The sequence below is a fragment of the Phoenix dactylifera genome, chromosome 15, assembly GCF_051530095.1.
Source record: "Phoenix dactylifera cultivar Ajwa chromosome 15, Ajwa_hap1_PhDact_Kaust_v1.1, whole genome shotgun sequence".
In the NCBI taxonomy this organism is placed as follows: domain Eukaryota; kingdom Viridiplantae; phylum Streptophyta; class Magnoliopsida; order Arecales; family Arecaceae; genus Phoenix; species Phoenix dactylifera.
This window is the reverse complement of record NC_143204.1, coordinates 23,038,106-23,057,479: the sequence shown is the minus strand read 5'-3', so window position 1 is coordinate 23,057,479 and position 19,374 is coordinate 23,038,106. Positions and strand designations below refer to the sequence as shown.

At 40.4% G+C, this 19,374-nt stretch overlaps 2 protein-coding genes across 3 annotated transcripts; both read left to right on the top strand.

The window, feature by feature from the left end:
• Positions 1-6,819, top strand: LOC103705781 (PHD finger protein ALFIN-LIKE 5-like). Of its 2 annotated transcripts, none has more exons than XM_039134361.3 (6): positions 1-356; positions 489-521; positions 1,885-2,113; positions 5,026-5,149; positions 5,884-6,238; positions 6,367-6,819. In XM_039134361.3, exons 1-5 carry the CDS (start codon positions 257-259, stop codon positions 6,148-6,150), a joined length of 753 nt encoding a protein of 250 aa, XP_038990289.3. In that variant the 5' UTR covers positions 1-256; the 3' UTR covers positions 6,151-6,238; positions 6,367-6,819. The 2 variants fall into 2 exon arrangements, with proteins under 2 accessions (XP_038990289.3, XP_089783629.1); XM_089927503.1 differs by having other exon boundaries at positions 5,881-6,238.
• A 1,235-nt stretch (positions 6,820-8,054) lies between these two features.
• Positions 8,055-11,478, top strand: LOC103705782 (uncharacterized). The gene is made up of 2 exons (XM_039134357.3): positions 8,055-9,959; positions 10,180-11,478. Exon 2 carries the CDS (start codon positions 10,236-10,238, stop codon positions 11,295-11,297), a length of 1,062 nt encoding a protein of 353 aa, XP_038990285.3. The 5' UTR covers positions 8,055-9,959; positions 10,180-10,235; the 3' UTR covers positions 11,298-11,478.
• The last annotated feature ends 7,896 nt before the right edge of the window (positions 11,479-19,374 follow it).

Sequence of the window (19,374 nt, the reverse complement as noted above, 5' to 3'; positions counted from 1 at the left end):
CGGACTCGTCCCTCCCATTTCTCCAATCCACTTTATTCCCTCATTTCAACCCCCTCCATTTCTTCTTATCTTCCTCTCGGAGGTGAAAATAAATGACTGCTTTTACCTCCCTTCTTTCCCTCCCTTATAAAACAAACTCTCTCTGCGCTCCCCACCCCCGGGCGCCCATTTTTCGTTCTTCGAATTCCGATAATTTCCCTCTAAATTCCCTTTCTCTCGATTGCTCGGTTGTTGTTATTGTCCTTGGAGCTGGGGTATGGACTGGGAATCGGTGCCGTGCGGCCTGAGGATGGTGGAGGAGGTTTTCCGGGACTTCAAGGGCCGGAGGGCCGGGATCGTCAAAGCCCTTTCCACCGGTGAGCTCAGTTAATCTTCCGTTTCCCCCTTTCTCGAGGCATTTCCTTTTTTTTTTAAGAAGATGCCATTTCGGTTCGTTTATGTTGATTTCTTGGACGATTTAATGGCCTTTTTCGTCTCGAGTGATGCAGATGTGGAGGATTTCCACCAGCAGTGTGAACCTGGTGAGGAATTCGCATTTTTTTATGCCTTTTTCTGCCATTTTCTTGTGCCGTTTTCCTGTCGTTCGTTGTCCTTGCATGTGTGGGTTCTCAGAGAGGGTCGGGGGCCATCTTTCGAGCGAAAGAAGAGTTCACCTTCCCTCGCGCGAAACCACCGTTGGATCACCCACCTGTCGCTTTGCGATCTGTGCAGGCGGATGAATGATGAGTTCGGGGCGCTTTGAGAGCTGTGCGATGGATGATCCAACGGTGGATTCGCGCGAAGGAAGGTGAATCCTTCTTTCGCGCGAAAGATGCAACCCCGATCCTCACGTTTCTGTGCGTATATGTTTTATATTTATCGTTGTTAGTTTAGTTTTTTCGCTGTCATTTTTTTTTTTTTGGCAAAAGGTGCAGGTAATTTGGCAGGGTCCTTAATTTGTCCCTTCGTACGAACCTGTACTGTAGCTTGCCTTGTTGATTTAATTTCTAGTAATGTTTTTACTCGAAAATTACAGTAAGCTTGATAATTGCGATTATTTTAGTCTCTCGATACTGCTCAAGACAAGCAGTTCTAATGAGGGGTTTCTTTTGGTTGCGGTATTTATAAGTTTGCATTGTTTTGTTTTGGAGTTTTAAGAATATTCCAATATGAGGTTTTTGAATGCAGTGAAACAGCTTCATCAGTTGTTTTTCTTTATGTGATGTCAACTTGCTCCATTTTAGTCGAAGCCAACTGATTGGATATGGATAAGCAATGTTGTGTGTGATTTTTTTTTCCTTTCTGTATGCACTTATTGTTTGTTTCATTCTTATATGATGCTCATTTCTTGTATTTCGCCATACACGGTTATAATGTCAAACATTAGAAAAGTGGTACATATCATTTACAACGTCCCCTTTATCTGGCTTCGCTTTGGTGTTATATGGCTTTGTTTTAATATAATGTTCGAATGATAAGCTGAGGCGCCCTATCATCTAAAATGGTCAGCACCTTAAGAATGGAAGACGCTAAGATCATTGATAAAGCCAAATCAGTCTTTATGGAGTTACTGATTTTTTTTTTTTAACTATTTTTTTAACATATCTTTGCAATTATGTAAATATTGTAAATCATATTGTAAATAATAGTTGCTGCAATGTGAATAAAGTGGCTCGCCCTCTTCTATTTTTTCTTGCTTTACTAATATATACATATGCTGAAATTATGCTTGACCTGTGCCATTTAACTTACAATCCTGAACCCTGATGTTGTGTCAAGTAGTTTCATATATAATGAAACAAATTCTATCACATGCCTGAATGACTTACTGAGTTTATTTGTTGGCTAAGCAGATTGTCAATCAGATAGGATTTTATGGTTCCATCTGAATGATTCTTGTTGCAGAAAAGGAGAATTTATGCCTCTATGGATATCCTGATGAACAGTGGGAAGTTAAAATCCCTTCAGAAGAGATGCCTCCAGTGATCCCAGAGCCTGCGTTGGGCATTAACTTTGCGAGAGATGGAATGCAAGAGAAAGACTGGCTCTCTCTAGTCGCTGCACACAGTGATGCATGGTTACTTTCTGTTGCATTTTATTTTGGTGCTAGATTTGGATTTTATCAAGATGACAGGTGATTAATAAAATCAAGCTTCCCAGAGAGACTTATAGTAATGACTTCTTATTTATTTAAATATCACTTCTTCCCATTTTTATTTGTCCATTAGATTTTTATATTCGTTCTTTTGCCTTGATTTTCCTTTTAAGCACCCCTAGTTTTTTGATGCATAAAAGTTGAATAATTTCATGTGTGTATTGCCTGCATTTTGTAGCTTATTGAAACTTGTGTCCTTTTTTTACTTAGGTTTGACAGCATCATTATCTTTCTGCTTTTATTTTTTAATGTCCCATGTGTGTGGCTTTTGCATCCCATCAGAACAGCTTGCAAATTGCACATCAGATTTCAATTGCAAATTGCAAATTGACTTTTGCCATAATTATGCTGCATACATGATCTCTGGGCTATAATAATGTCAACATGGCTTGTATAATGGCATGATTCTGTACCAGGTGTCAAGTTAGATAGAATGGAAGTTTTCCAGGGCATCTGTCGAGGAGGCTCTGCAAGTAGACTACTAACTAGGAGTGAAACCATGAAAAAGAAACAAATATAAAAAAAAGAAAATTTTGAAGCTATTTGGTTGCTTAATTCCCTCTTAGATTAGAGTTGATGCTTGTCTGATCCTCCTATTACGATAGGAAAATGTCTCAGCTGCCTGACCCTGAGTGTTATGAATGCCCTCTACTTTTAGTAAATACTGAACCCCCATGCCTCCCAGGCACAAAGTTCACTCTTTTAATAATTAATATACTTTTATATTCAAGATTGTTCTGAGATATTTTGGCATATAGAGATTTCTGCCTTGAAGGGAGAAGGGAGAGGGGTTACAGTTGTGGTCATACATTAGTTCATTACATATACAAAGCATGGTTAACTCTGTAGCAATGCTAGAGCTTTTTTTAACTCACTTTTGCGGATTTAGTTGGATCAAAATATGAAAAGATATGTGTTGTTTTGTTAAAGTCCTGGCTTGAAGCTAATGAAGTAATTTGTTATGTTTCTTTTTTTTAAGATTAAACATGCTAGAAAGTCAGAAAATGTAGGTCTTAAAGAAAATATTTGCTTAGCACAGTTCAATTTAATAATAAAATGTTTTCTGAATTTTTTTTATCATTTCTTAGCTTCAAGTTATTGCTGCAAAATACTTGCCAGCAGCTTTTTTTAAATACACTGCATTTACACATGTTGGTGAAATGGATGTAATATATGTTTTAATTTATTTTATTTGTTTCATAGGTCTGGTTCATTTATCAGTTGTGAGCCACACTTCATCTTCTTTATGTTTTATGCTTTGCAGTCCTCCATGGTTTGGTACTGGTAATCTATTATAATACTTTGTTATAGTTCTTATTTCTGGTATACAGGGCTAGATGTCTGATTTTCATAGAATAGAGATAGATGCATATACATGACTCAGTTGTATTGATAGGTTCTTATTTCTGGTATACAGGACTAGATGTCTTATTTTCATAAAACACAGGTGTGGATATCTGATAGTTCCTATGGATATTGAGGAGGCAGTTTTATTGATATTGGCTCAGTGTTCTGCGATGGCTCATGCTCAGAGGCTCAGGAAGGTTAACATGACTAAGGCAGGTATGGTTGGATAATGATAATGGTTAGACATAAAAAAAAGGGTCCGAGCAGGTTTCTCTTTTGATTTGAATATTGCACCACTGGATCAGTATACATGAAGAGGTAAAATACCAAAGAGTTCTGACAAGTTTGCAGCTATGAGAATCCTGAAATTAATGTATCATATGTGTGGTAGTAAGAGGAAGAGTAAATAGTATAGTGGTGATCTTTATTACCTTTTTCATTTCTTATTTTTCTTCCACTGAAAGTGGCTATATCTGCTACAGTGAGTTGTCACGAGAAATATTGCAATACTGTGTGCGGTTATGATTAAATTGTGTAGGTTATATGAAGCTTAGGCATTGCTCCAAAATGCTGAACATATCACTGACTGAAATGGTACATGCATGGAATGCCGTACCGGCCCGTACCGGCCGGTACGTACCGGTACGTACCGGTCCGGCCGTGGACCGGTACCGGAACGGATAAAAAACCGGTATTTCCCGGTACCGGCCGGTTCGCACCGGTACGATTTTTTTTTTTTTAGAACCACAGCGCCGCGCACTGTGGTTTTTGAAACCACCGCGTACCGGCCGGTACGGGACCGGTACCGGCCGGTACGTACCGGACCGGACCGGTACCGTACCGGTCCGGCCGGCCACCGGTACGCCGACCGGTACCGGTACGGCAGACCTTGCGTGCATGTGCTTAGGAGAGCGGTGAAGGTCCAATAAAGGCATGGATGTTGGTATTTTCTTGAAGAGTCAGCAATGTTGAGGGGAAGAATAAAAGTCCAATGGAAGTTTGTAGCATGAGTAAGGCTTTGGTGAAGTATCGAACTTGATTGTTGATATGATTTGATGATTGCATATATATGGGATCAAATGCTCTCCTTGGAACTAGTTATGGAATTTGGTTGAATATCCTTGCTTTACTATTGTTGCATAGGACTAATTTGGTCAGAAACCCGGAATAGCTTGCCATCCATTGACTAAGTTGGACCTGTTGACAAGTTATCAAAGGACAGAAGTACAATGTAGTTATATGAAAAAATGACAGCATCAAGTAAATTCTTTTGGAACCTAATGTCGTGAAATTTAATGTATCTGACATTTTGTATCCGACTTTCATAGCTCGAATTGTTATTTCTAAATGGACTAATTTCTGTATGTAGGTATGCATGTTTTGAGAGTTATAGTTGTTTTTTCCATCTTTTGGTTTCCTTTTTATTTCAATTCCTCCAGAGTTTTATTATCTTGTCCCATTTTTCTGTTGAAATTAAGTGATGACAGATTCCAATGTTTAATTAATGGCAGTCCAGTAAATTTTAGTTGGTATTTCTGATGCAGGAAGCACCTCTTTGGCTTGATTAACAGACTGCCTACCATATATGAAGTTGTGAATGTAAAGAACATAGTGGAAACAACGGGTACCAATCACAGCAGTAACAAATCCAAGTCAAACTCTAAACTGGTAAAGAACCTTCTGATCCTTGATGGTTCGACTGAACTTGCAACAGGTGTTGCATGGTTATCATCACTCTCCTTAAATATGGACAGATCAAATTCTCCAGAGCAAAGATTTAACTGGTTATATGGTATTAGAATGACATAATTTTCTTTTACCCTAAAATGGCATACCTGCTGTCATAAGATTCATGATTGTTCAGTTTATACAAGATCTTCTATGCATATTAGAAGTTGAGTCTATGCAGACTTTTAACGAGGGGAAAACATTGATTGATTTTTTTTTATCATGTATTTATATTTGCATGACTGTCCTTGCTCATGATAATTTGTGGGAGGGTGGGGAGTAAATAACAGTTTTCTCCATGTAGAATTAATGGGCATGTAAAACATCTTTTACATTTGCATGTTATCATCTGGGCTGATTAATGTAATTACATGGGATTGGTATTTTTGACTATCCTCTTTTTCTCTGTATCCCTTTTTTTGAGTGAAGGCTTGCAGCATGCATATGCCATTTGTTTTCTGAATATCATATGAGAATTATGGCCTTCTTGTCATCTTGATGGGGTGCCAATCCACTTGTAGGCCCATTATCTCCATGAAGGATGGAAATTTGCTGCTTTCATCCAACATATCATTCATTTAGATTTATCCATGTTCGCTTGCAGTCAAATGATTATCTACCACTTTTGTCTTTTTGATCACCTCTGCCCTTTATGTTGTCTGAAAATAAAGCAGCGTGCATCAGAGCCCCAGGCCAAGTATGCAAAGGGGCAGCGGAAGGAAGAAGATGAAGGTCTGGATGGGGAAGATGAAGAAGAGCATGTGGAGACTGTTTGTTCTGCGTGTGGGGACAACTATGCATCAGATGATTTGTGGATCTGCTGTGACATATGTGAGAAGTGGTTTCATGGCAAGTGTTTTAAGTTCACCCCAGCTAGAGTTGAGCACATCAAGCAGTACAAGTGCCCATCATGCGGCAACAAGAGAGCTCGCTCCTCCTGAGTTTTGGTGCAAGATTCTCTTCGTTGCATTTTGGTGGCAAATTTTCTACCCAATTCATAGGAAAAGGTGGTTCGTCCTGTTAACTCATGTAAGAATCCTTATGATAGTCTAAACTCTGGCATGTTCTTGTGCATCCAGATTTGCAGGTCACTGTCGTAAGGAGTACTTGGTAGATTAGTACTCTATGTTAAAAAAATTTTGCTCCTCTTTGCACAGATCTGTGGCTACTTGGATAAAGAAACTTCAGTTCTCTTCGCGGCGGCTGGGAGCAATTCTGTGACTCTTCTTCTGCTCTGTTTCTGTGGCTACAAGGATAAACTCTGGCTGGCTTTCTCCATGTTGTTCCTCCTGGTGCGGACATTCTTCTCTCTCTCTGAATATCTCTTTGGATCTCAATTCTGTCAGATTACATTTCCCTCTATGGGTGTAGTTCTGTTAATCCGGTTTCCATTATCTTTGTTGTACTGTTTTTCTCTCCTTCTCATCTATTCTTTGTAAATATCATGTAAGCTTTGTCTTTTGGGGTATATTTTGGTTGGGTAAATGACTTCTATTCCAGTCTGTTTGGTCTGGAGGAGTCCCATCCCCATTCCTTAGGACGAGAATGCCCCAATCATTTCAAACCTAATCCCTACTATTCTATGGTATTCAAATTTCATTTCGATTTCAGTCACGAACCAAACATAATAAGAGATATGGTTATTCTAATTTTCATTCCAAACCCTTCCAATTCTGATTTTAATTTTGATTTTTTCTAAATGCGGTTTTAGTTGCTTTAATAAATTCTTGGTGGACTTTTCCAGTGTCCTTTCAATAAAAAAAAACTCATGCAAGGATCCTCCTGTTTAATGCTGTACGATCTTCCAGCTGGATGTAGAATTTTATCTATCTTGTAGTCATGCTTAGATGCTTTTTTGTAGGCATTATTGTTCTCCCGTGGTTTAGTGAATGGTGTTGGCTTTTGTTGATTCTTCCGTAACATTCTTCCGATGTTTATAGTTTTGTGCGCTGAACGGTTTCAGGTTCAATTGTCTTGGGATCTGAGGGCCGTTTATAGTAATTTTCTATATGGTTTTTGTCATTGCTTCATGACGTGGCCTTGATAAATAAAGATTGAAGAGGCAAGTTTCTTTGTTGCTGAATTGGTCTTGCTATTTAGGATTTAGGTGTCGGATTCCATATAAATAATTTTATGGCTTTGATCACACAAGATTATCAATAAGTGCCATCATAATATTTAAGCATACTAGGATCATTCAATGCATGTCATTGACTCAATAAGTAGGAGAATTTCAGAGATGATTCCGGTCCTATGGATCAATCTAAGTTCATGTTGTTCGGGTAGCTTAGATTACAAGCTATAATATGATAATTTTTAAAAATTATTTATCTAAAAAATAATTAGATAGGAACATAAATTTTGCCATATTTGGTTGATGAACAATTATTTTTGAAAACAGTATCGAAAAAAGTTTACTATGTTTGATTGGAGGTAATTTTATATGAGAATATTGCAGAATTCTCAACAATTCAAATAATAATAATTTTTTTTAGTTAATTTGTTGGTCATTTATGCCCCGCTTATATAATTATTGTCAATTGTAGCTATTTCGAATATTGAAATATATTTTTTATTATAAATAAATCTTAGTATGTTTGGGTATATAAATAAATATATTAACTATTAATAAACTCTATGTTATATATATATTGATAATTAATATTTTTTGTCAATTATTTATTTATAATTAATATTTATAAATATATATTAATATATTTATAATATATTAATATAAGATATTATAAATATAATTAATATTAATTATAGCATATTAATATACTATGATTGAGGGTATTTTCATCAAAAAATGATAATTGTGGATTACCTCTACTTAGTAACCTAGCGTGGAAAAATAAAATGCCACCCATTATATTTATTAATAAATATTAATTATTAATAAATAATAAACAAATATTTATTAATTATCAATAAATCTAGTATAGGATTTATTAATAATAATATATTTATTTATACACTAAAACATACTAAAGTTTATTTATAATAATAATTTCTAATATATGTATAATGAATTATAATTTTTTTTATTAACTCATGTAAATATATTTTAATATTTGAATAGTTAATATTGACAACGTTTATGTAAATGGGCTATAAATAGCCAACAAATGGACTAAGAAACAAAAGTTATTACTTGAATTGTTTATTCAAAGGTATTATTGAAAATTTGGCAATATTTTTATATAGGATTACCTTAATTTTTTTTCGATGTTATTTTTTGGAGTAATTTGTCTACGAAGCAAATATGGTAAAATTTATTTTCTCCCGCAATCATTTTTGCAGATAAATAATTTACAGAAATCATCAGATTATTCTATGATATGATACACCTAACCAAACAAACCCTTAAAGAAATAGACATAGAATTTATTATTTATTTTACCATCTCTCTTATTCATTTTTGATACCAAATATGGTAATCTGCTATTGAATTTTTTGATGCCAGACTATCCCCTACCAAATAGTCCTTAATGATTGCAATCCAGCAAACAAAAGATAGAAAGGACTAGTTTTCTTTCTATGTTGGACCACTGTGGTATTGATCAATAAAGTACTACGCATTTATTATAATTAATTAATATACCTAAAGTTATTACTTATTAGAGATGTTTTAAATACAATTGAGTTTTTCGTGGTTTCCTAAAACAACTAGTTTTTTTTTTTGGTTAACCAAAACAACTAGTTTTTCACTAATAGATAACAGCTTCAAATATGATTGTAAGAGCATCGATGTGAACTTTGATTTCAGGAACTGGAGATGTCCTACTTATCGTCATTAACATAAAGGCCTTATCTTTCTTTCCTCACCCTCCATCGTCTGTCCTTTTCCCAAAACAACCTCTGGATCTCGCAAATTCTGGGAGCCAGGATGGCACCCACTGCCTACCTCACGCTCTACCCATTGATTATCCACGAGAAGCCTCAATCCATGGGCTGTTATCAAACGACCGCCAATCCGACGGCTATTCTTCATCCTATCCACCGCCTGTGATGAGCTCCAGCCCACCGTTAATCCCAACCCCTCCCTTTATGCGGGCGCCGCCGGCCCACCGTATCGTGAAGCAGCACACCTATCCTGCTTAGCAGCATAATGAAAATAACGGCCGTTATGCTTTTCCCGTTCTTGTAAACATAACGGTCGTTAGGAAATCATAATGGATGTTTGATTTCTGGGTGCTTGCCAATGGATGTTTGTGGGATTTAAAGAACGAACCTGGCTTTAGCCAAAAAGAAAAAAAAAAAAAAACTGGAGATGCCCGTAAACGAGGGTACGGATACATCGACAACAGAACATCTAATTATTAGATGGGCTAGGTTCAGTGAACCAGTCCAATAGTCGCTCGCCACGTTTCCCCTGATACATATGCTCCCCGATTTGGATTGGGCCACTGGACCTGGTCCATAAGGGGACAGGGCTCCACGTCGCGCTGCGTGCCTACCTGGGAACGGCCTTAGGACACGTGTCATTCGGACCTCCTCGCTCGCCGGTAGAAGGAGTCTATAAATATGCAATAAGGCCCCCAGGATCCATAAAGATATCTCCTCTCCGCGCCATACCCGCGAAGCTGTTCCCTTCGTTCTTCTCCACTCTCCCATTTCTTCGTCTCCTCTTCTTTTCTCCCAAACTCCTAACGCTGCTTTTCACTGGAGACGTTGCACTCGCTTCTCGTCCGGCTCTGAATTGCCCCGTTCCAAGGCGATATTGAGAAAAAGAGGGATTCCTTTGAAGGTAGGGTAGTTTATATATTACGTATAATCACTCTCGATAACATCACCATTTCAGCATTATATATATTCTTTCTTTGTATTCAAGATTGGCCTATATTTCTTCTTTTTCTAGAAAATATTTTTTTTGAAAATATTTAGTTTGCCTATGGATATCCATCTTGTACATGAATAAGATTGAAAAGAAAAAAAAATGACTGATGTTTTTTTTTTTTCTTTCACAGAGGATAGTGCTCATAGGAAGAGAATTAGGATCAGGGTTTGGTTGGTGGTTGTGCAGATGGATGGAGGAGAAGTTGAATTTAATATAATAGGTAGGAGAAAACACGGAGATATGATCCTTAGGACGGCGACGGGGGCGGAGGATAGCCGGACGGCGGCGGCGGAGCTCCGCGTCCCGGCGGAGGTGGACTGGAAGATGCTGGACAAGTCGAGGTTTTTCGTCCTCGGGGCGGCGTTGTTCTCCGGCGTGTCGGCAGCCCTGTACCCGGTAGTGGTGCTGAAGACCAGGCTCCAGGTGACGCACCCGCCGCCGCCGTGTCTCCGGGCGGCGGCTGCAATCCTCCGGCACGAGGGGCTCCAGGGATTCTACAAGGGGTTCGCGACGTCGCTGACCGGGACCATCCCCGCCCGGGCGCTATACATGACCGCGCTGGAGGTGACCAAGAGTGCCATCGGCACCGCCACGGTCCAGTTCGGGGTCCCCGAGCCGGCGGCGTCGGCGGCCGCCTCGGCGGCCGCAGGGCTCAGCGCGGCGGTGGCAGCCCAGGTGGTCTGGACCCCGATCGACGTCGTCAGCCAGCGCCTCATGGTCCAGGACAGCGGCGCCGTCGCGAGGTACCTCGGCGGCGTGGACGCCTTCAGGAAGATCCTCCGATCGGACGGCCTCCGCGGCCTCTACCGGGGCTTCGGCATGTCGATCCTCACCTATGCCCCTTCCAATGCCGTCTGGTGGGCGTCCTACTCCGTCTCCCAACGGCTTATCTGGGGCGGGCTCAGCCGCCTCTCCGCGGCGGGGGGCGGCGGCGGAAGAGGGTTGAGGCCGGACTACGGGACGGTGGTGGCGGTGCAGGGGGTGAGTGCAGCGGCAGCGGGGGGAGCGGCGGCGGTGGTGACGATGCCGCTGGACACGATAAAGACGAGGTTGCAGGTGATGGACGGCGGGGATGGGGGGAGGGCGACGGTAGGAGCCACGGTGAAGAGGTTACTGAGGGAAGGGGGGTGGGGGGCGTGCTACAGAGGGCTGGGGCCGAGATGGGCGTCGATGTCGGTGTCGGCGACCACCATGATCACCACGTACGAGTTCCTGAAGCGGCTCTCAGCCAAGGAAGGATCCATTTGAGAGGTATGGAAACGTAGGGGGAAAAAAAGAAAGAGAGATTTTTAACTTATATTGGTTTTTTTTTTTCTCTCTCTCTCTCTCTCTCTCTCTCTCTTTTTCAGGGTGGGGAAAAAATATCACGGTTGTGATTCCACTAGATAATATTTCAATGAAATCTCGTCCAATGTATGCTTTCTCTTAATTTTTTTGGCGTGTAATTCATTTGGAAATTCTTGTGTTGGTGACTGCTTGGTTAGAATGGATATATAGGAATGATAGAAAGTGTAAAGATGTTAGTTTGGATAGATAGAATTTAAGATGAAACAAAAAGGCACCATTTGAGCTACAAGTGGGTGCTTTTAAGTTTGAATATGCTGTTAATGGCGAGTGTGAATTGGTAGCATATTATGGTTTTGGGGACTTGGGAAGTGTACAATCGAGGCTTTGCATTTTGTTTGCTGCGAGCCTCCATGCGATCCTTTCTGTCCTCTCAAGTTATAGCAGCTTCAAAGCAAACAAAAATTAAGAAGGGGGAGTGTTTAATGGTGAGAGGAAGCCGGTGGGGGAAAGGACCTGAATTTTTGGATTGTCTCTGCTGGCTTTTTGGATAAACTACCAGGATTGCTTGCCATGATGATAAGTGTTGGTTAGGAAGTATGATTTATGTTAGTTGTTAAAATGTGGGTGAAAAAAAATTGGGTGCTGCGTGGTATTATTTTTATTTTTTATTTTGTAAATAGAAAAACAAAAACTTTAAATTTTATATTTTTAATTTTTTAAAAAATATAAATATATAGTATAGTTAATTATTTTTTTAAAATATAAATATGGCAGTGGTGCCAATGATGATAGTAATGATAATAGAAGCAATGATAGCTATAGTGGTGTTGGTAGTGTGGACGGCGATGATAATGGTATTGTAGTAAAGTGACAAATAGTGGTAGTAGACTAGTAGGCAACGACGCTAATTGTGATGCAAAGATGATGATGTTGGTGGTGGTGGTGGTTGATGAGATTTTTATATAGTAGTTGTGGTGCAAAAACAATGGCATTAGTTTTTGTATTTTTTATTTTTAAAAATAAAGCAACAACTAAAAAGTTAAGGTGAAACAATTTGCTTATAGGTTTACCAGCAATGTTACTGCTAAGCCTCCAAGGAGTTCGCGAACCACCATCACTTTTATGGGTCGGAAAGGGGAAGTTGCCTCGGGCACTCCGTGAGTTTTTATTTTATAATTTTATTGGATGTATTCATGCATATATTGTATATATTGTATGATGATTCCGCCAAAAAAAAAAAATCCCACCATCACTCTTATTCACAATTTGGCTGCAGCTCCTCTTTCTTAAAAAAGGGAAAAGAAAAAAAAATCGGACCACCATCATGTGTATTCTTCTTTGATATTTTGGAAAGGTGCATAAGTTATAGGAGCAAAAAATCGAGAAGACAAATAATGGCTAAAATTTTCTTCAGCAGCCGATTTTTTTTTTCCATTAATATGATGATTTTTAGAATAGCGAAAAATCAAATGGAGTTGAACACATATACCCATATTTAACAAGTTTCTTCTTTAGCTTACCAAATACTATAGAGATTAAAAAAAAAAAAAAAAAGATGGGAGGGGTTCTGATCTCGTACCCCTCGAATTCCAAATTCCTGGATTGAGCCCCCGGAATTGAGGTACCAAGCAATGGGGTCCGGAAGGACAGTTGACGTCTCTTGTCTTACCTTGAGAGGCATGGATTGTACCATCAAACTAAAATTCGTTGATAATTTTATTTTTTAATGAGCAAATAGATAAGTTGTGTCTCTCTGTGTGTATATATATATATATATATATAAAATCAAAGGATAAGATGTCACACCAATCATTCTTAGATGTACGGGTGGTATCCCTTTTGAAATCTTGGGCTTTTTTTTGTTCCTTTCAATGATAAAGTGGGCTGGCGAGGTCCATCCAACCGGAGGCGGAGGCCGGCCGCCCACGGATGGCTCCACCCGGTGTTTTGGACGCGGAGTGGTGACCAATGACCATGGTTTGTCCCCACCATTTTGGCAAGACAAGTTATAATATTGATATTTGGATTGAACCGTGACCGAGGCAACCGATTTCGAGTCATGGATACTCGCAAGTTGATCCGACTGAGGGGTGTGTATTGTTTTTAGAAACAAATTACACTTATATTCAACACTTTAAAAAATCTATATTTCTCGCCTGAAAATTTATTTTTATCTAATATTTTAATTCATAACTTAATAAAATATTAGTTAAACCATTAATCTTAAACAAAATTCATATGTCACATCAAAAAAATTTAAGAGCAACTAAGGATATGAGAAAATATGTGCATTTTTCTCTCCACCCAAAAGTAATTTTAATTTTTCATATGAGATAAATAATTTTATTAACGCCATTAATTTAATCAGATGTTAAAGATAGATTTTACAAAATATTAGATGTAATCTACTTCTGTTTTTGAAGTTGATTAGATCTATTATTGAAGCAGAACGGATACTTGATAGCCTTTGTATTGGTGCTCCATTACTAACACGTTTGCCTGTAAGACCACAAGTCATGGTAAAGCAGTGCAAGACTCATGGTGTAACAAGAAAATCAACACAAAAAGAAACTTATACATTAGTGTTCAATGTTTTTATCGTTACTTTTTAAACTGCTGCTATGTAAGCTTATAGACCTCGGGAAACACTTGTTAATATTTTTATTAGTTATATTTAGATTAAACTACACTCTTACTCTCTCGATTTTACCTAAGTTCCATTCCGACATCTTCTAATTTAAATATTTTTAATTAGATCTCTCAAGTTACATGAATGATCCGATGTCATCCTTCCATCCATCTTCATCAACATAGTTCGCATGAATTGCACCATGTGTTAATTGCGTGATGTTCTTCTAACTTTTAAGGATCGAAATATGTTAGCACAATTTGTTTGGAGTGAAAGCCTTTGACACCAAGTGGACTCGAAATCAAGGGACCTTGTGTGATTGTCATCTCATACAACCAAGGTTTCTCATACACCAAGTAAGAGAGAAACAAGAAGGTGAGAGGGAAGCATTAATTGTCACCATATGGGCCATTGGAAGGAACCCCAGCTACTGGGTGGAGCCACTTAAATTCCAGCCAGAAAGATTAATTGGAAGGCGAAGCATGATCGATGTCAGAGGGAAGCACCATTATGATGAACACTTTGTTAGCACTATAGCTTATCCTGCCATCTCTTGGAGCCATAATGCAGTGCTTCAAGTGGAAGGTTAATGGTGGTGGAACCATGCGCATGATAAGCTGGGGACCAGGCTTGACACTTCCAAGGGCACAACCACTGGTGTGAGCCGCAGAGCCATGCTTGAATCCATTGCTATCTTCATTGAAAATTATTCTCGGCAGCATCATTTTTGCAATTGGAAGACTGCTTTTGATTAGTTGAGCATGTTTTAAGCTTTTAACAAAATTCTGTCATTATAAGAAATTGTGAGGCCTGGCTTGGACTCTCTGAGGCCTGAGACTGAACCCAAGAGTGCAAATGGAGTTTTATTGGTGTTGCTGGAAATTGGACCCGGGGGCCACCGTGAAGCCGGGGAAGGAGGAGCTCCGCTGCTGCAGGGGGCGGACGGTGGTGCGCCGGCTGGCTGCGTCCTCCGCCGGGGGGCGTGGGAGCGTCCGAAGAGGGGTGGTGCGTCCAGTCCTGTCCTGTCCTGCAAAAAAGCCGGTGGCCGGGCTCCCCGGCGCCGGCCCTCCGATGCCTAAGTCAGAGGGGGCAAGTATGTGGAGAGAGCAGGGGAGAGAGTATGTGGAGAAGACAGAATCTTGTGTTCAATTGTGTCTGTGCTGTTTTCTTCCTTTTTCCCCCGGTCTAGGAGGGTTCTCTCCAGCTCCGGGTTTTTTTCTCTTGCTTTTTGTCCCCCTTTCCTCTTCCCCCCAGGTTCCCTTTTATAGGAGGATTCGGTTACCTGGGAGGTGACATGAGGTTTGTCCTGTTATGTGATAATTGGGCACGATTTGGCCCATTAATGGCGTGGTGGAAAATAAGGCCGAATCAGACCGGAACCAGGGAGTTGTCACGGTCGATCGGACCTGTTGGAGTGGTTGAACCGCCGGCCGTAGCGGGCCTGGGGTCTGTGGATGGTAAGTGCATTTATTACCGAATGAACCGGCGGTCAGGTAGAGCCATGCGCTCTGATGGTTCAGCGATCCGGAGATCGTCTTGGGCCGTGTTCATTAAATGACTGAGTGCATCGGAGACTTGAGAGAGTCTCGTGCATTAATGGCAGGTCGTGCCGAATACCTGCGAAGATCTTATGCCTTGATGGCTTGGAGATAGTGGCAGGTCGCAAGCCGTAGGAGTTGTCAGTCCCTTGGACTTTAGGCGGAGGTTAAACATTTGGTTAAGGCATCGGCTCGGCAAGAGTGCCGAGCCGAGCTGGTCGCCCAATGGGGCGCCCTGTGGCGGGGTTGCTTCAAGTACTCCTGGTCGGCGCCCTTTAGGCGAGCACCTTCTAGCAAAGTGCCTTGGCGCTGTCTTTGGTCGGCACTTTCTAACCGAGCAGCTTTGGGTGGGGCACCTCTTGGCGCGCGCTCTGGTCGACGCCCTCTAGTCGAGTGCCTTCCTGGTCGGCATCCTTTGGCCGAGCAGCTTTCCGGTTGGCGCTCTTCGGCCGAGTGGCTTTCCAGTCGGCACTTCTTGGCCGAGCAGCTTTTCGGTCGGCGCTCTTCGGCCGAGCGCCTCTGTGGATATATGACTTAGGGTTATTCCCCTAACAGAATCTAGCATGGTGGCCTGGCCTTCTTGAACCCAGGCTACCCTGGCCAACACCCAAGTTTAATTCACGCTCTACCGAGCTCCACTCAGCCATGCTTAGCATAACCCATTTTGAGACAGTGGGAAACTCCTTTAGGACTTGATCCTGACACAGTGTCCTTGAGAAGAGGTGCCAACCAGGAGATTAATTACTGCTTGGGTATAAAGCTCTTGAAAATTAGGTGAAAGAGAGCTTGGTTGGCTAACAATAACTATATTTGACCCTCTTGAGACATTATCATGGAAAGCATAGATTTCATTAGCTACAGACTTAGGTGGGCCAAAACACATGTTGAGGGATAATACAAATTTAAATTTGATGCGTGGTATAAATTTGTTTCGAAGAGTTAGCATAAACTTCTATCACCGACTCCTTTTCTATGGATAAAATTTTAAGAACAAAAATTCTCCTTATTTTTTACTCTTTTTTTTTAAATGTTCGTGTGAAGATTCGTGCCGTGCATGTGTTTAGCCCTACATTGGCTATGCGCTGGGTAGATCTTGAATACTTATACAGAGCTAAGGAACCTAATTAATAGTATCTTTTAGCTAGACTTTTTGGGTGTCCTGGGTTGTGATAACGATTCCAACCGGTCCTTCCCTTTCGGGAGTTTTAATCTATTCCAAAGACATAAGAAAAAACTTGGAGGCAAAGATGTCACCTAGGTCAGCCTTGATGGTGCAATCCTGCTGTATTTGAGAAACAGATCTGCACGAGCGTCAGCTTCTTCAGATGTATGACATTACTGAATCTCTTTTGCAGCTGGTGTTGAAGGTATTGGCAATCCATCACAAATGCCTGCATTCTCCAAGTGATGACCTCGTCTTGCTCAACAACTTGAAGTAATATGAGGAGTCACTAGAGAGTATCACATATTTTGCATTCAGTCTTGAAATCATGCAGGGGTGACGCAAATTTAACCAGGTAGAACAGCAATATAATCCAATCCTTGTAGGATCCAAACCCATCCACCCGAACTAAATGTAGTCTAGCCAAGAAATTGGAATATGTGCAGCCTATCCTTATTACTGGTTGCATGATTGTGACTGTAGCCAACATCTGTAAATGAATGCAATAATTCTGCATCAGCTCACTGCGTTTGGATTATTAGCTCCGGTATGAATTGCTAAATCACCCGACGGCAGCCGACACCCTCCGGTCGCAGGTTTCGCAGCGTTCGAAATTGGTTCAGTCTAGCTCAGCAGCGGAGTGTGGTAAACTTGGCTGTTCAGCTCTTAACGAGCACAGGTTTGTGCAATTTTTGGAGAAAAAAGAGTTGGTGCAATTTTAAATGGTTCAATGCGATTCAATCAGATGTAATTCAGAAACATTTTTAACAATCAGACACTGTTTGATTGTGACTGACCATGGTTAATTTATATCATCCATCTAGCCACCAGGCTCTTAAGATAGTAGGTCATAGTGCACTCAGAACAACAAAAGATTGTGAATCAGAAATCTCTGTTGAGGTGAGACCAACAAAAAATTTTCCAAGGCTTATTTAGAAAGTACCTGAAGGAAATAATTATAGTGGTTGTTGATGTCTGTAGTCATGCCTTTTATGAAGAATCTTTTTCCATAATATTACATCTCTATTAAGAGCTGAGGTAGTTGCCTAGTTTTGTAATATCCCCCTTCAGAAAATTATGAATGCTGGCTATCACTCCTCTTTTCGTACCTTGGTCTGGTCTTCTGCAATGATATTTCTTTATACTATTTTAACCTCTTCTTTTTTTTTTTCCTTTTTTTTTTTTTTTGCTAAAGCAAAGGGGAGGAAGGGGTGAGGAGAACCTCAACCGCGTAGCAACCCCCACTGGAGAATGTTCGATATGGGCAGACAAGTTTTACTCATACCCTTCCCAATCGTAGAAAGCCTCATATGTGAGTACGTCACACCAGCACCATCTAAGCAACCGGCAGACGAGATAGCGACTCCACTGGACAAACAAGGCGGAGGGCATCCGGTCCCTACATTTAATCGACGCCCGCACATTTCGAACCTGGGCTACTCTGGTAGAATCAAAGCTCCATTCCCACTGTGCCACCACCTCGGTGGTTTTTAACCTCTCCTTTGGTACAATGAGTGGGAGGCCCAGTTGCATTCCTCGACTTGACATGCACGGATATGGTATACCACAAAGGACGGAAATAAAGATCAAAATGCAGTGCTATGTGAGTTCAGAGCTTTACCCATTTGCGATGGGTAAAGCTATAAAACTAAATAGCTGTTGAGAATAGGCTGTCAAGAATCCCTGGAGGACTGCAGATCCTTCGCTGACCTAGTTGTAATGAAAACTCAGCGTCGATATCGAGCAGACTTCCATATTAAACTCCGCCAAGAATCGGAGTTGTAGAAAATTATGAAGGATCCACTCTTAGATCTTCAATACCACGTGAGAATGGAAGCTTGGTGATGAAAATGGTAGGGCAAAACTAGAAGCAAGGATGCAGAGCAATTTATTATGCGCATGCAATTCTTTTTGGAGGTTATGAACTAGGAAGAGATCGTCATACATAATATGTCCCAAGTAAATGTTATCTGAGTCCAAATCTAAGCACTTTGCAGTGGAATCATGTCATATCTACCCTCATGATTTCCTAACCATCATAATCTATTACAAGTGCTACATGGCCCACATCAATTTTAGTAAGAAAGAAACAGCAGTCGTGACAGTGAATTGATTGCAAAGAGTTTGATTGACATTATATACATTGGGTCGGAAGAAAATTTAGTTGAATTTATTTTTCTAAAACCACTTCAGTTATTATAACAATATTTTTATTTAAATGTACGACTTCGAAGGGGATCTTAAAGCGCTTCATCCTTCATCTTTCATCTGCCTACATAAATCTCAAAGCGCTCATCATTTATCATTAAGCCACCGGCACATATCTCAAAACACTTTATCCTCTATCATCCATCCATCGACAAAGATCACAAAATGCTCCGCTCTTTGGTATCCGTCCACCTGCACAAATCTCAAAACACTCCATCCTCTATCATCCATCTACCTACACGGATCTCAATTGATCCATCCTTTGTCATCCATCCGCTTGCACGGATCTCCAAGCGCTCTCTTCTCTGTCATCCATCTATTTATACAGACCTCGAAGCACTCTATCCATTGTCATTTATTTGATTACACAGATTTCAAAGCATCTCATCCTTTGTCATTCACCTGCTTGCATAGATCTCGAAATGTTTCATCCTCTGTCATCCAACCAACTGTACAAATCTCAGTGCTCGATCTTTCATCATTCATCCGTTTGACTGAATC

Coding starts and splice junctions, on each gene's coding strand:
- LOC103705781 (XM_089927503.1), top strand. CDS start 257: ATGGACTGGGAATCGGTGCCGTGCGGCCTGAGGATGGTGGAGGAGGTT. Junction 522..1,884: donor CCACCAGCAGTGTGAACCTG/GTGAGGAATTCG, acceptor TTCTTGTTGCAG/AAAAGGAGAATTTATGCCTC. Junction 2,114..5,025: donor GGATTTTATCAAGATGACAG/GTGATTAATAAA, acceptor TTTCTGATGCAG/GAAGCACCTCTTTGGCTTGA.
- LOC103705782 (XM_039134357.3), top strand. CDS start 10,236: ATGGATGGAGGAGAAGTTGAATTTAATATAATAGGTAGGAGAAAACAC.